This window comes from Gymnodraco acuticeps, unplaced genomic scaffold (genome assembly GCF_902827175.1).
Source record: "Gymnodraco acuticeps unplaced genomic scaffold, fGymAcu1.1, whole genome shotgun sequence".
Classification (NCBI taxonomy): Eukaryota; Metazoa; Chordata; class Actinopteri; order Perciformes; family Bathydraconidae; genus Gymnodraco; species Gymnodraco acuticeps.
This window is the reverse complement of record NW_022991403.1, coordinates 809,033-824,170: the sequence shown is the minus strand read 5'-3', so window position 1 is coordinate 824,170 and position 15,138 is coordinate 809,033. Positions and strand designations below refer to the sequence as shown.

Here is a 15,138-nt window from a genome sequence, read left to right as displayed (position 1 = left end):
GCTCTGCAATAATATGTTTCTTGATATTTCTGTTAGGAAAGGACAGGCCTGAGAGACAGGACTGCTTCACCATGTTCTCTTTCTCTGAGGGTCCAGAAGAACATCCAAGAGGGAAAGGAGAAGCTGATGTGATGAGATTTAAGAGCAGTACAGGACATTCACTAAGAGACACTTATATTGTAACACAAAGACCTGCACACTGAATAGTTTTCTAGTCTAACAGGAACTTCATTTGTGTTGTTTTGTGTTTTACGTTGCACCTCAGAGACAGTGTGATTATTGTCAGGCCTATAAAGTTTGGCAAAAAAAAGAGTCAGCTGATCAAATGCATTTGCCTCACTTTATGAGCTTCACAATACTTGTGCCTTGTACCGCCAAGTTTGCAACGTCACAAATACATGGTGCCAATCTTCAGTCAGATGTGAATGTGTAATCTAACATTTTCAGTAAGAATAACGGACAAAAGGAGTGCAAATACAATTTACTGAAATGTGAACTAAAAGTTATCAAGCATGAACCATCAACATTTTTTTTTAAATAAAAACGAAATAATATACATAAATTACACTAAATGTTAATCTGTTAATTGACAGGCCTGTGCAGGTGGTAACAGCTATGCCCAGCATGGGCTAAGACCCTCAGCCCTCTCTGGCCAAACTAACAGACGGGACGTTCATAAAGCTGAGGTCTCTAATCATCCATCCTGTGAATATGAGAGGGGAACAAATAGTGTAACAGATGCTTTGGACAATAAGAAATATAAAGTTAACTGTTGAGTTGCTCAGTTTTTTAGATTGACAGGGTTTAATAACACAAACAAAAGGAGAGAAATAAAGATTGGTCTTTCAATAAATTGTGTTGATTTTGTCTTTTGAATTGTTTGTCTGAAGTCAAGTAGCTAGAACTGTTACTTAGTAGTTTGAATGATACAGTCTGGTTATAATGTGTGGAGGAGGCATCACAGGTAAGAGCACCATTTGTTGTGTTCCATCCACAACAAATGGATGTGTGTGTATTTATTGATCTACTATTTCTTGAATCATTACTGTCAGTCCAAAACAAGAGATTTTGTTTTGGTAACAATTAAAAAACAAAAACATTATCTCTTTTCCACTACACTATCTTGAATACTTTAGTTTTTACGTCACTACATTTATCTAACAGCTTTAACATTGTAAAGGTGTCACTTCGGACTCTGGGTAATTATGACAGCATGTCCTACTATTTTGAGAGTTTGAACAAACCAGACCTGCATCTATTAATGTAGAAAATAGTCAGCACATTAAACCATTATGAAAGTAATCATTAGTTAGATCATTGTTCAAAATGAGCTCCAACTACAACAGTTAAGTCAACTCTTGCATCGGTAATAACAATAAATCAAATGATATAATATAATAGTATAACTTGTGTCTACTTTAAATACTTTAACAACACTTTCCTAAATATACTAGCATACTTTTACTAAAGTAACATTAACATGTTTAAATGCAGGACTTTTGTAAGAGAGTATTTCGTATAGTGTAGCATGGTCTACTTGACTTATCTAACCGAAGTGATCGTTACGTTACTTTGCAAACCCCCCCCCCCCCACACACACACACACACACACACACACACACACACACACACACACACACACACACACACACACACACACACACACACACACACACACACACACACACACACACACACACACACACACACACACACACACACACACACACACACACACACACACACACACACACACACACACACACACACACACACACACACACACACACACACACACACACACACACACACACACACACACACACACACACACACAAAAGGACACGGTAACGTTGTGATTCACTTCAATTAATGATAACTACGGAGCTTGCTAACAGCAAGGCACAAGGCTACTTCACTCATTTAGCTAGATACAAAAGATACAAATGCTGTCGAGCCCTCACTGCTTGTAAAATAAAGAGCACAAACTGACTACTTACCCGAGCGGCGAGCCCCGCTGTTCTCCGTCATTTTTCTCCCGGGTTGTTGTGATCACATGACTGACAAAGCCGTGCCAGAAGTCGGTTTGATTGCATTAGGGCTTGATTGCTTATCCTGTCTGAGTAGCCCGGATGATGCTGCATCGCAATTTTGGACATCGAATTTTTTGACGTCGAAATTGTTTCACTTGAATTTTTACATTTTTATTTCACATAGGTAAATTTGGAGCAAAAACATTCAGATACATGATTTTCAAAGTAGCCTAATTATTTTCAATGCTATAAATTCGGTGTCTAATAAAATTAAAATACTTCTGTCTCTTGTTTGCTTCCATTCTTTCACACACAGTGACGTCACAGCTACCCACAATGCAACGCGCGCCATATATTTTTTTATAAAGACGCCATTTTCTGGAGGTGCAAAAATCCTGGGAATGCTAATATAAACAGCTAGCTTATGTAGCCAGGCAGAGCGCACTAGGTTTTTTTTCTGAATTAACGACCGAAGAAATCGCTGCATGTCTTCGGATTACATCTCTGGATTTGAGGGGTGTGATCTAGGTCGTTACCAGCGTAAACTAGAGCTGTGTGGGTTGTTGGATGTACAATGTATGGAAATACGACCCTCAAAAGTGGCCTTCGGTCGATTTTGGCTGCATCTACGTCTATCTTCTGGAAACACCAGGTGAATACCCCACTTGTCACAATAATATTATCATGCCAATGCATATATGTGGTATTTTAGAGTTGACTATATTGATTAAGGCAATCGACTATGATATTCTGTATGCACCTCGTGTGAAATGGTTGATACCGGAAGTACGGTGTCGCCCTCGGCCCAAAACCCGTATGTGTGTGTGAAAGAATAGTGATCTCGTCTGGATTGGAAAGGTCGAAAATACACGGGGAAAACCTGCAGGACTCAAATGCCTCGTCTCTGTTCCCCTAACTCATTCGTACGGTGGCCGGCAGGTGCAAACGCTAAACAACGGCCAAAAACACACACATAAGCAGGAAACACCTGCAAATAATGAAATGAAAAACCAACAAACGCTGAAAACACATACAACAGAAAAACGCTGCATTTACAGAAATGATGCAAGCTAAATCTACAACAGACAAACCCCGAAAACAAACGCAACAGAAAAACGCTGCAAATACAAAAACGATATGCAAAGTCAAAAGCACATGCAACCGAAAAACACATTACAAAAAAAAAAGACATTACAAAAAAAAAACATTCCAGAAGTGCTCCAGGCCTCTAGGGGGCACGCTACGTGGAACAGATCGATGTATGACCAGACAGAGAGAACGAACAAGAGGAAAGAAAGTTCATTTAAGTGGAGAAAGATATAAGAAGGTAAGTTTTGTTTTGTTTTTTTATACATAGAGCGTCATATTTATATAGCTAGCGTTAGTGTGCCTAACTACTACACCAGCTGAGGGAGGAGAGCTTCAGTGAAGAGAAGATAAAGTGAGGGAAGAACATTGTAAAGAGATGACAGATCAAGTGCAGGCAAATAACACGGGCCATAGTGAGTACCGCGGAAAAAGGACATTTGAATTCTTAGCAGTTTGTTTATATGTATGTATTTGTGTATAGATGTTGCAACTATACAGAGCTTTAGCAATTGCCTGTAACTATGGTCATGCTAATAAAGCTATTGAATTGAATTGAGAGAGAAAGAGAGAGAGAGAAAGTGACAAAATGTGAAGAGGGACAAAGTAATGACAGGATAGTAGTGTGCATTAGACATGCTCAAGAACAAATATAGAGACATTCAAGGAGAGAGAGAGAACACAGATTCAACGGTAAACATGATGTATCTTTCTATTTATTTAGCAAACCACTATTTAGACTATGTGTTTTTGATTGACTTGATTACATGGATTTACTACATCAATGTATGTCTTTTCAGGCCGCCATGTTTTGTCCTCTCTGGGGACAGTTCAAGTGTTCTGTGGCTCCTGTGGCAAACATGTACAGTTTTTGGCAGAAGTTGAACACAACAGTAAGTTCACTTTTTGTATTGTATCTGTTTCAAATGCAAGAAATAAGGATTCAACACACTGCTCTGTTTCGAATATTAATTGGCAGATGCATACACTAGTTATCAGCATGAAGGACACATTTTTTCATTGTCTGTTTATGTGAAATATGTAGAAGCCATCATTAAATTGTAGACCAATGCATGATTAAATACACAAAATAGCTTATATTATACATTCATAATTGTGTATTAGTTCTACCTTTATAAAGAACATTATGCATTTAGAATCAGATTTTGAGACAGTGAGCCATGACATGATGTTTTCTTCTTTTTCTCCTTGTGTTTTTGAACTATAGAAGTTGCAATCATCCTCCCAGCATGAAAGTATTCATCATCTTTTGCAGCTGTTGATATTTTTTGTTAAATTATTATCACGTTAACCAACAGTTGCCACGTTATCATAAAGATATACAGTATAAGATAATTTAATTGTCACGTAAATCCCGCTGCAAAATCCATAAGCAGCTCCTATATTTACAGTACAGTATTGAACATAAGACAGATTTGCGAACATCATTACCTGCATTGTCGAACGTGAGGAATTTCCTGTCCTGTGGACCATCAAATATTCTTCTCATTCTCAGGCATTCCATTAGGAGGGTCAGGAACTCACGCTTGGGACCACCAGTGTCCACTCCATCCTCAGTTTGTCCCTCATCATCAGTAAACTTAACCTGCATCTGATGAGAGGGGTCGAATGAGGCCCCTTTGAAGCCGCGGATTGCTCCATCCCACACATTGGCTCTATTAATATTGAACCTGCTGCAAGAGGTATTTTAATTTTTGCTGGGAAAGACAAAGTAATGTATTGTAATATTAAATGATGAAGCTAGTAATAAGATTTACAGTATAGAATAAAAAAATTAAGTGATAAAAGTAACAATTAATACATTTCCTCTGCAGTTTGCTCCGTTTCCTCTTCTGGCTCAGACTGGCTGTCAATAATGATAAGTGCATACACAGTTGTGTAGTTGCTGCAGTGAGAAGACAGTTGAATAATTACTTTCAAATACATAATATATGCATGACAGTCATATTTGCAAAAGGATGTCGATCCTCTTCCTGTTTTCAATACATTGGGTTCTAAACTGACAACAGCACTTTGTCATACTCCTGCACAATCCTTGTAAACATTTGAAATGGATGCAACAAACTATCTGATCTTTGAAAAATATTTGTGGGTGTTTTTTGCATCGTCTTCACTAAGATGTTGTGGGTGTCCTTTGGAAATGTATGAAAGTATAATTGTTCTGCTTCCTGGCAATATTACCCACTGTGATTGGAGGCTATGCAAACAACCAAATGTACAAATAAAAATACACACCAAACAACTGTGTCACGATGCAACTGTCAACATCGTTTACCTATAGAAGGTGTTCTGACCCGGGGCAGACTAGACCTCTTCCTGGAATGGGGTTGGTTCTCCATCCTACTTTTACCCAATAAATAATAATGATGCAGTTGATCTAATGACAGTGTCATTAGCACACAAAGGTATTTATTGATTTCATGTTCACAAATTCAAACCTACATGGTATAATTACATTTGTAATTATTCTTACCCGATCAGACGCTGGTTGTGGGTGCCTGAGAGGTCTGATAAAGGTAAACAAAAAATATATTCAAACTACTGTACTGTTAAAACATTCTGCTTCTTGTGGCACAAAATAACATGTTGACAATGTTTTATTTGACCCTGGCAAACTGTTGTCCATTCTGGGAGTGATCTGTTCATTTGGAAAGTCCCACACCTGCATACAACACACAAATGACTGACTGAAATAAAATAAATTCACTTTAATTAAGAATAAATGCCACGATAGATCCAAACTGACCACGGTGTCAGCAAGACTGTCTCCAGATGGCAACTTTGCAACAACCACACTGTCCTCGTCACTTGAAGAGGTTGTTCCAGTGTAACCTAAGAAAATAAAAGTGTCATGATTAATACTATACAAATAATTGTTCCCCTACGTCTGTACCTATCATCAAATGTTGGTTTGAATCCTGAATAATTGGATTGACATCAATCAGAAAGGATTCAATCGAAACACAAAATGTTTGTGAAATGTACATTATATTGTTGACCGTCCTTTTCACTCTCACATTAGGATTTAGGGCACAACAAACCAACATTGTTGTGAGAAAAAAGGTTAATTTAGAATTACAATCCTTAAGAGGGAATTTATATTTAGTTTGAACAGAAGGAAAGTTTGGAAGCTTTTGTTGATACTTAAATTTCATTTCTTCTGCCACTATTCATAAAAGACCATTTGACGTCATAAGTTCAACCACGAAGAGAAAGGAATGATGGGTGGAATGAATTGTGTTAAGAAATATAGACAGAACAACTGTTATGTTTACATTTGAACTATTATACAGTTTAGTGCTTTAAACAAGGGGGAATATATGTCAGAAGCACTTACAACTGTTTTCAACGGCTTCAAGAGTACAGATGTACAACGTAATTCGTTGGTAGGGCTTTCCAATGGCCTCTTTGTACATCTGTACTGTGAAAGGGGTGTCTGTTCCGGGAATATTTGTTATCACCCTCGCATCAGGGTACAACAAGACATGGGCACCATCTTCCAAGTCCTGGTTAAAGGCTTTCTGCTTTTTTATGGCAGCAGCCAACAGTTCTTCACATGCCCATTGAGGTTCAACATTAAGGGGAAGTGACCTCCCTCTCACAGGTTTAAGGCAGCCATCCATCCTCCTCATAACTCCAACAGAAATCTGCAAAAAGACAATAATATGCAAATGAATAAAACATTATTTCGGACATTATATGAGAGTGTGGTGAGCAGATTAGAATGACATATGTATTCATAATAGAAAACGTTGCATACCTTCACCGATTTCTGTTTATTTTTGGAGTTATGCCGTCCCTTTGTAAAAAAGGTCTCTCCCTCTTTTTTATTTCCCTATATTTCTGAAAGGACTCTACAGCTGAGCTTCCTGCTACAAAAAAACAGGAATAAAACATTCATTACTCTTCATTATGTTCAATAGGAGTCTCATCCTCAATCCCTTCTGAGGAACATCTTATAACACATTCAACAGTAGGTAAGCCACATAGTTTAGAGATGTATTTGTATAATAACAGAATTCGAACTTTTAAACCAAGTTTTCTATAAATACTTATTGTTTGGGAACAACCTATACCTGCACTGGTGCTAGGCTGTGCACTTAGATGCGCACTAGTGGTGGGCATCTCCTCAGGGACTTTGTTAGCCACATCTTTTAGAAATGTGATGTCTCTGCCACAGACACCACAAAAGCCATGCGAAGATGTCACGCTGGAACCACAGAATGGACAGTACATCTGCGGAGAAATAAAATGTAGGACAGCTAGGTTAAGTCAAAAAGAGTGGATATTTTTCGGCTACCTAAATAATATAATAGTATTAAAGAACGGTCTTTCAATTAACTCATCAGAAGCCAACCTCCTGTCTATCCCCCCACAAACCAAGCACCGAACCTGGGGGGACAGAGCTTTCTCCATCGCTGCCCCCCCCTCTGGAACTCACTCCCATTAAACATCAGAGACTGCACCGACCCCCCCCACCTTCAAAACACACCTCTTCAGACTGTCTTTTAATGTGGGAATAATGTTGTGTTGCTGTTTTAATATTTTAATTCAACTTTTTACATTTGATTTCCTTTTTATCACCGCATCGCATTTGCGGCTCAGGCGTGAGACCCCACCCAGTCTGTGTGATCTGCGTGTAGGGAGGGCGTCCCGGTTCTATACTATATCTATATTATGTCAAGAGTTACATTTAGGTGCACAATGGCTCTTGCAAGCTCTTTGATCAAACACGCTAACGCTAGCTACGTAAATATGACACTCTATGTATAAAAACAAAACAAAACTTACCTTCTTATATCTTTCTCCACTTAAATGAACTTTCTTTCCTCTTGTTCGTTCTCTCTATGTCTGGTCATACATCAATCTGTTCCACGTAGCGCGCCCCCTAGAGGCCTGAAGCACTTCCGGAATGTTTTTTTTTTGTAATGTCTTTTTTTTTTGTAATGTGTTTTTCGGTTGTATGTGCTTTTGACTGATTGATCGTTTTTGTATTTGCAGCGTTTTTCTGTTGCGTTTGTTTTCGGGGTTTGTGTGTTGTAGGTTTAGCTTGCATCATTTCTGTAAATGCAGCGTTGTTCTGTTGTATGTGTTTTCAGGGTTTGTTGGTTTTTCATTTCATTATTTGCAGGTGTTTCCTGCTTATGTGTGTGTTTTTGGCCGTTGTTTAGCGTTTGCACCTGCCGGCCACCGTACATTTGGGAGTGATTACCCATCAGCCCCGGGGGTGCAGAGGAAAGGCAGCGTTACCCCCGTTCTGCACGTTGTTTCTCTTTCAGAAACACAGAGGACTGTTTGTATGATGCGATCACAGACACGCTGCAAACGGTGTCCGCCAAAAGTCGAGTCCAGTGTCTATGTAGTGTCATTTTTATTTGCTATAGTTTGGGAAGATTGAACATCGGTAGGGAAAGCCAGCTAAGTCGATAGCCGGTAGAAACATGTAAAAAGCGGTAGACTACCGCCCAAATCGGTAGGGTTGGCAGGTATGCTAGAGCATGTGTTAGTGTTATTCTGCCCTGCAGAGGCTAACTGCAGTAAACTATGAGCTAGCTAACTAACTAACAGTGACGTGAATGAGGGATAGCTAATGGTGTAGCTTATTGAATAAAGCTAATAGCTAGGTAGCGCCAACTCTCACGCATCTGGCGTGTGACACACGCTTTCACTCTCAATCTCACGCTGTCCAAACTATTCTCACGCCAAAAACAAGAATACCGAAGACTAGAAACGGTTTTGAAAACTTTTGTCACGTAGTGATCGTCTTCTCAATAGAACATCTTTGATAATGTCTTCTGGCCAATCAGAATCAAGATAACGGCGTGGTGTTGTTGCAGGAAGTCCCGACGGAGAATAATTTTGCTGTCGTACATCTCTATATACATCGATACAACATTACGTGTTGATAGAAATCAACACGTAATGAAATAAGACCCCACGGTTTGATGATTGATAGGTGTGTGGGCTGTCTTTCATTTTGACACACAGAACAATGGGGGCTATCCACCCTTATCCACAATATAAAGTAATTCACACAGCCTCTTCCCTCTTCTCTCTGAGGAGCAGCAGGTTCAGCTTTCAGAACAAAGTAACACAAAATTAAAATGGCATTCATTTTTTTAAATATGTCGGGTAGTAATAGATTTATATTTTTTTTTCTCAAGAGAGTACCAGAATGTGTATTTTATGTTAGTATTTCAAAAAATCTCCTGGGGGGGATTCCCCCAGACCCCCCTGCAGGGGTTGGGTTTTCAGCATGTTAACTCTTTCACTTGTGGGGAAATTGCAGGATTGGCTCCAGGTCGCCCTTTCCTGTGCAAAGACAAATGTGCCTTTTTATTTCATACAGTTCAATTTGGATTGAGACAGGGAAATAATCTAACCCTCATGCGTGGCATTTCACTGTCAAGGGGAGTGTGTAATTACATTGCAAATACTGACTTGAGCCCCACCACTGTATGGGTTAGCCCAGCGCCATATAGACTGAGAGTTATGTCATCTCCGTTCCACTTTTTTTACAGCAATGGCGGATCATGGAGCCTCTCAATCGTTCCCCGGAAGTTAGCGCCAAGGCTAGCAGAGCTATAGAGTTGCAGCATAATAGACCGTTCGTGACGGACTTTTAAAGGTAAGAAGAAGTTTAAAGATTTATATTGCGGATATTATCAGTACATCTGATTCAAATTAACATGTGTATTAAAGGATGTCAGTGGATTATCCCTAAATTAGTAGATTTAGGGAACGTTTACAGATAACAGATTAAGCTAGGATACCGAAGCAAGTTAGCAACACACGTTGAACAGCCTTTTAATTGTAAATTCCGTTCTCTTAATGTCTATTTGGTCCAACGTTGTTGAATTAGAGAAGAGGGGCTTCTAAACGGGATTGTATGCGGGGGTGGAGGGAGTTAAATATTAGATAAATATAACTTTGGTGCGTGTAAGAGTGAGTGTTTTTAGCAGAGCCATATTGTGTCCTTGTGATTATGTTGATTATTACCTGTCTGTATAATGTTGCAGCTCAGCTGATTTTGGATTGATGGCAAAGGGAGAGGGACTTAAGTGAGAGTGAAAACACAAGGTAAGTTTAATACTACTGTTTTATATAAGTAAACACCTTATCTCCCCAAGGCAATTTCCCATCCAATAGGTGTGCTATATAGGTGTTGTGACGACCCCTGCCTTGTTATCTCTGGGGTGTGTATGTTCCTTTAAGGTTTTCCCTTTGGTTAATCAGCTGGGATTGAGGACACCTGGCGGCTGGAGCTAGCCGGATAAAGGACCGGGCCGGATCTCGCTCTCGCTCTCTCTCTGGCAGGAGGACGCAACGTGAAGAGCAGTCACGACCAGCTGACCTTTTGTTTTCGCCTGTTTGTGTCCTTCAGCAGCAGCCAAATAAACTCTTTTTTTCTATTCACGCCCTTGTTTCTGTCGCGCGTTTGTTGTGGCTGAGAGCCAAGCCATGATAGCTGGGGGCTCGTCCACTTCTTTTTATCTGTGATACAGCAACGGATAGGTGAGATTTGTGTTGGGAGTTGGTGCGCGTGTATGAAGTTTGTTGGGAGTGCGTTTGCAGTGCGGCCGGTTTCTTTGTTTCGGCTCGTTGTGGGAAGGACATTAGATTTCAGATTGTTGTTTGGGGGACTGATTTGATTACTTTGTGATGCTTTGATTTGTTTGGTATTATATTTCGGGAGAGTGGTTGCTTCTAGTTGTTCTTAGCCGTGGTCAGCTGTTTGTTTTTGTTTTTTTCCTTTCTCTCTTGTGTGGGTTTGTTGGTGCGTTGCATGTGGAGCAGTGCGGAACGGTGCGGAGTTTTCCCTGGCAGGTTAAGCGGCGGTTCCCTTGGGATCGTTGAGCAGGGTGTGTAGTGTTGCGGAGAAAGTGGTTGAAGCCTTGGCTTGGGAGCATGGCCGTGGTCTCAGTAGTGTTGCTAGCTTGCTAGTCGCTTTGCTGGATTAGCGGTCTCCAGTGCATAAATACCCACCACAAGTAACTGCATGAAGACTAGGGAGGAGATTAGTCAGTGGGATGGTGAGTTAGTGGGGAAACTCCAATCAAAAAATTAGTGTTCCACTTTGGACGCATAATAAACGTGGTGGTATCTGTCCGGTTGGTTTTTGTTTTTGTTCTCTTCTTTCGGTTTAAAGGTCCGGTGTTGTGTTCCGATGAGGGGTCGGTGTAAATTAAGATGGCTGACGTAGAGGCATTTATTGAAGCTCCGTCTCAGGAGTCTCTTGCCACTTTCTCAAGAGAGCAGCTGCTCTTAATTGCTGAGCATTTCTCTGTGTCTATTGTCGGTGATAGAAGGGTGAAAGACAACATAAAAGACTCTATAGTGTCGACATTAAGTGAGACAGGAGTGTTTGCTGCAAAGGAAGAGGGGTTTTTGTTAAAACCTCTTTTTCAGGCTAGTTCACTGTCCTTTGAGCAGCAGAAGGAGATGATATTGTTGCAGCTGGGTCATGACAAAATGAGGTATGCGATGGAGTTTGAAAAGGAAATTGCAGTGGAGCGGATGCGGCAGGAGACTGAGAGAGCCAAACTGGATATGGAAGGACAACGTCTTTCTATGGTCAGAGATGGTGCGGTGTTGGGTGAGTGGCACGGTGAACAGGTGCCCAGGTCTCCTCATTGGTTCGATGCTAACAACTTGCGCTTGTTACCGCAATTTAATGAAAGTGATCCTGACACTTTTTTTTTGCTTTTTGAACGTGTAGCTAGGACTAGAGATTGGCCTGATGCGGACTGCGCTCTGATGCTTCAGTGTGTTCTCACAGGGAGAGCGCAGTCAGCATATTCCTCCTTATGTCTTGAGGATAGCTCTAGCTATAGTAAAATAGAATTGGCGGTGCTTAGAGCATACGAACTGGTGCCAGAGGCCTATCGACAGCGTTTTAGGTCCTTTGAGCAAAAACAAGATCAAACATATGTGGAGATGGCGAGGGATTTGTCTGTTCATTTTAAGCGTTGGTTAACTGCTCTTGACGTCACTACTTTTGACGATTTGTGTGAGCTCATGACTTTGGAACAGTTCAAAAATATTCTTCAAGACAAGATTGCTACTTACATAACAGAACACAGGGTCACTTATGTGGCTGAAGCTGCTGTGGCAGCTGATGAGTTTGTGTTGCTTCATAAGAGCAGGTTCGGAGGGCGCTCTGGGGCCCTGGCTGTTTTTGAGGGAAGTAGAAAGGTTGGTTCATTTGGGATGGAGCCAAGGAACTTGGGTTTGGTCAAATCTGAGGGGGATAATAATGATATTTGCCACTACTGTCGCGAACAAGGCCATTGGAAGGCAGACTGTCCTGCGCTTAGAGCAAAATCTGAGGGAGGAAGATATTTTGTTGGGTCTGTTGCGTTGGCTGCTCCTGTGGAAAGCAGCGGTGTTGCCGATGTGCTTACATCCCACTTAGGTGGATCTGAGGTTTTGGCATCTTATGCTCCATTTATACGAGACGGCTTGGTAGGTAGTAATGTCAGAGTTCCAATCAAAATCTTGCGAGACACAGGGGCTTTTGACTCCTATATTGTTGACTCTGTTTTGCCTCTGTCTTATGAAAGTGACACTGGTGACACCCTTCTGAGTAGGGGACTGGGATTAAAAGTTCTTCCTATTCCTGTTCATAGGATGTATATTGACTGTGGTCTTGTTAAGGGTGAGGTGGCTGTTGGTGTATGTCCAGCTTTGCCAATCGAGGGGATACAGTTCATCCTGGGCAACGGTTTGGCAGGTAGCAGAGTCTGGACTGATGTTCCCCCTGTGCTTTTAGTGACTGGCGGTCCGATTGAGTCAAGGTCTGAGGAGAGCTCTACAGTGTTGGCAGACGTTACGCCCTCTGGTGTGATCACTCGTGCTATGGACAAAAACATGTTTAGAAAACAGAAGACCAAGCATTGTCCCACTAGTCAAAGTGGTCGTGGCGGCGGTGGCGCTGATGGTGGTCGTGGTGGCGGCAGCGTTGATGGTGGTCGTGGCGGCGGCAACAGGGATCGAGGAAGAGGCAAGGAAATGTCCTGCTATCGGTGTGGAGACCAAGGACACATGGCTCGTGACTGTGGGCATGCCAACGACCGGAAGTGCTATTCCTGCGGTGGGCTTGGTCACATCCAGAGACGTTGCAGTAGGGTGAAATGTTACAGGTGTGGCGACATTGGCCACGTGGCGGTGCATTGCAGTAAAGCCAGTGAAACTAACTGCTACAACTGAGGAAGCATGGGCCGTGACGGTAATGTATTGTCTGTCATACTGTTTAATAAATCGTTCTCGCTCTGCCCATCCTTTTAAAGTGTGCTTCTCAGGTTGCTTACCTGTGTTGCTAAAGATGTGGCTGGGTGTGGGAGGAGCGGCTGGCAGTGTGAGGGTTGTATGTTGCAATTGTTGGTTTTGTTGGAAGTGGGGTGCCGTATGTCTGGTATTTTTGTTGTTCATTACTGGTGTTTTTTTTGTTTTTTCAGGGTTGGTGTGCCGGTGGTCCTAGGGACACCGACTTTAAGGGGGGGGGGTGTGACGACCCCTGCCTTGTTATCTCTGGGGTGTGTATGTTCCTTTAAGGTTTTCCCTTTGGTCAATCAGCTGGGATTGAGGACACCTGGCGGCTGGAGCTAGCCGGATAAAGGACCGGGCCGGATCTCGCTCTCGCTCTCTCTCTGGCAGGAGGACGCAACGTGAAGAGCAGTCACGACCAGCTGACCTTTTGTTTTCGCCTGTTTGTGTCCTTCAGCAGCAGCCAAATAAACTATTTTTTTCTATTCACGCCCTCGTTTCTGTCGCGCGTTTGTTGTGGCTGAGAGCCAAGCCATGACAGTGTGTATAACCAGGGGTGCACATAACTTTTTTGCCCTGGTTCTCAAAGGAGCACCTGGAGATGTTGCTTGGTGCTCATCCTTAAAATGAAATAAACTGTAACTTTTGAGGGGGTCTTGACTTTATTTGCCAGACACACGGCACTGAACACACATGCAGAGGTGAACACAGAACACACATGCAGAGGTGAACACAGAACACACATGCAGAGGTGAACACAGAACACACATGCAGAGGTGAACACAGAACACACATGCAGAGGTGAACACAAGACAACATTAGCACGACCAGTAATCCTACAAGCTGTCATCACTACCCTCCTGACTGTTCTCCTCACTGTCTTCCTCTCTGTCAGACATGGTAGCTGATGATGTAGGCCTACTACTTCCTCTCTGGTTGAGTCTGTGATTAGCTGCTTGCATCCACAAGTCAACAGCTGGTTTTGGGTCGAAAGTCTCTGTTGTCATCTTAGACAAGTGGATGTAATCAAATAAGTATGTGAACATAGCCAATAACAAATTAATGTAACTTATTTTATTTGTGTTGTTCATTCATATCTTATTTTACCGTAATATTTATTTATGCATTTTTTTTTTTTTTATATCTCCAGTTTTAAAGGATATGTTTGGTTACTGTCCTATAGTATGCATTGGAATGATTTCAAACCTGTTTATCCCAATAATTATAAAGGAGTGCCTTGGAAATATGTGTTTACATAAAATGTGACCAAACTGTTTGAACTTAGACTAAAGGGAACTATCTAAACACTCAGAGTCCTTTACCTCACTGAGCTGTAGTTATCAGCCACTCAGTCTGACTGGAGAGGACTCTCCCTCCACATTATTGTAGAAACATCTTCTTCTTATATCCTTTAGAGCAGCTAGCACCAGATTCTAATAACAACACCGGGCGGTGCGCCCTTCTCTCTCTCCCTCGCTCATTCGCATTTTGGCTGTGAGCGGCGGGCGCCTGATAAGCCAACATCCCCCATTTTCATCACTTACAGCGCCCATCGTACAGGGCAAATGAAACGTGTAACCGAGGTGAAAAGGGTGTTACATTTACTTAATTATGAATATTGTTACATCAAGGCCGAAAATTAGGATGAGCCCCAACGGTCAAAAATGTTTTTTTCCCTCCCAGAACTGCCAGCGCAGCGACTCCCCAGATCTGGCGCCCTAGGCGAACATCT

General features: G+C 41.7%; 1 protein-coding gene and 2 long non-coding RNA genes across 3 annotated transcripts; 2 read left to right on the top strand and 1 right to left on the bottom strand.

Moving 5' to 3' along the window:
• Positions 1 to 3,916: 3,916 nt before the first annotated feature.
• Positions 3,917 to 5,181, top strand: LOC117532422. The gene is made up of 3 exons (XR_004566852.1): positions 3,917 to 4,012; positions 4,636 to 4,822; positions 4,955 to 5,181. It is a non-coding gene; the product is annotated as an uncharacterized LOC117532422 (long non-coding RNA).
• Positions 5,182 to 6,908: 1,727 nt separating this feature from the next.
• Positions 6,909 to 7,987, bottom strand: LOC117532423. The gene is made up of 3 exons (XR_004566853.1): positions 7,932 to 7,987; positions 7,217 to 7,376; positions 6,909 to 7,012 (listed from the first exon to the last, which is right to left on the bottom strand). It is a non-coding gene; the product is annotated as an uncharacterized LOC117532423 (long non-coding RNA).
• A 2,183-nt stretch (positions 7,988 to 10,170) lies between these two features.
• On the top strand, positions 10,171 to 13,896 carry LOC117532417. Its single transcript, XM_034195746.1, has 2 exons — positions 10,171 to 10,220; positions 10,356 to 13,896. The coding sequence occupies exon 2, from the start codon at positions 11,331 to 11,333 to the stop codon at positions 13,347 to 13,349; it is 2,019 nt and encodes a 672-aa protein (XP_034051637.1). The 5' UTR covers positions 10,171 to 10,220; positions 10,356 to 11,330; the 3' UTR covers positions 13,350 to 13,896.
• The last annotated feature ends 1,242 nt before the right edge of the window (positions 13,897 to 15,138 follow it).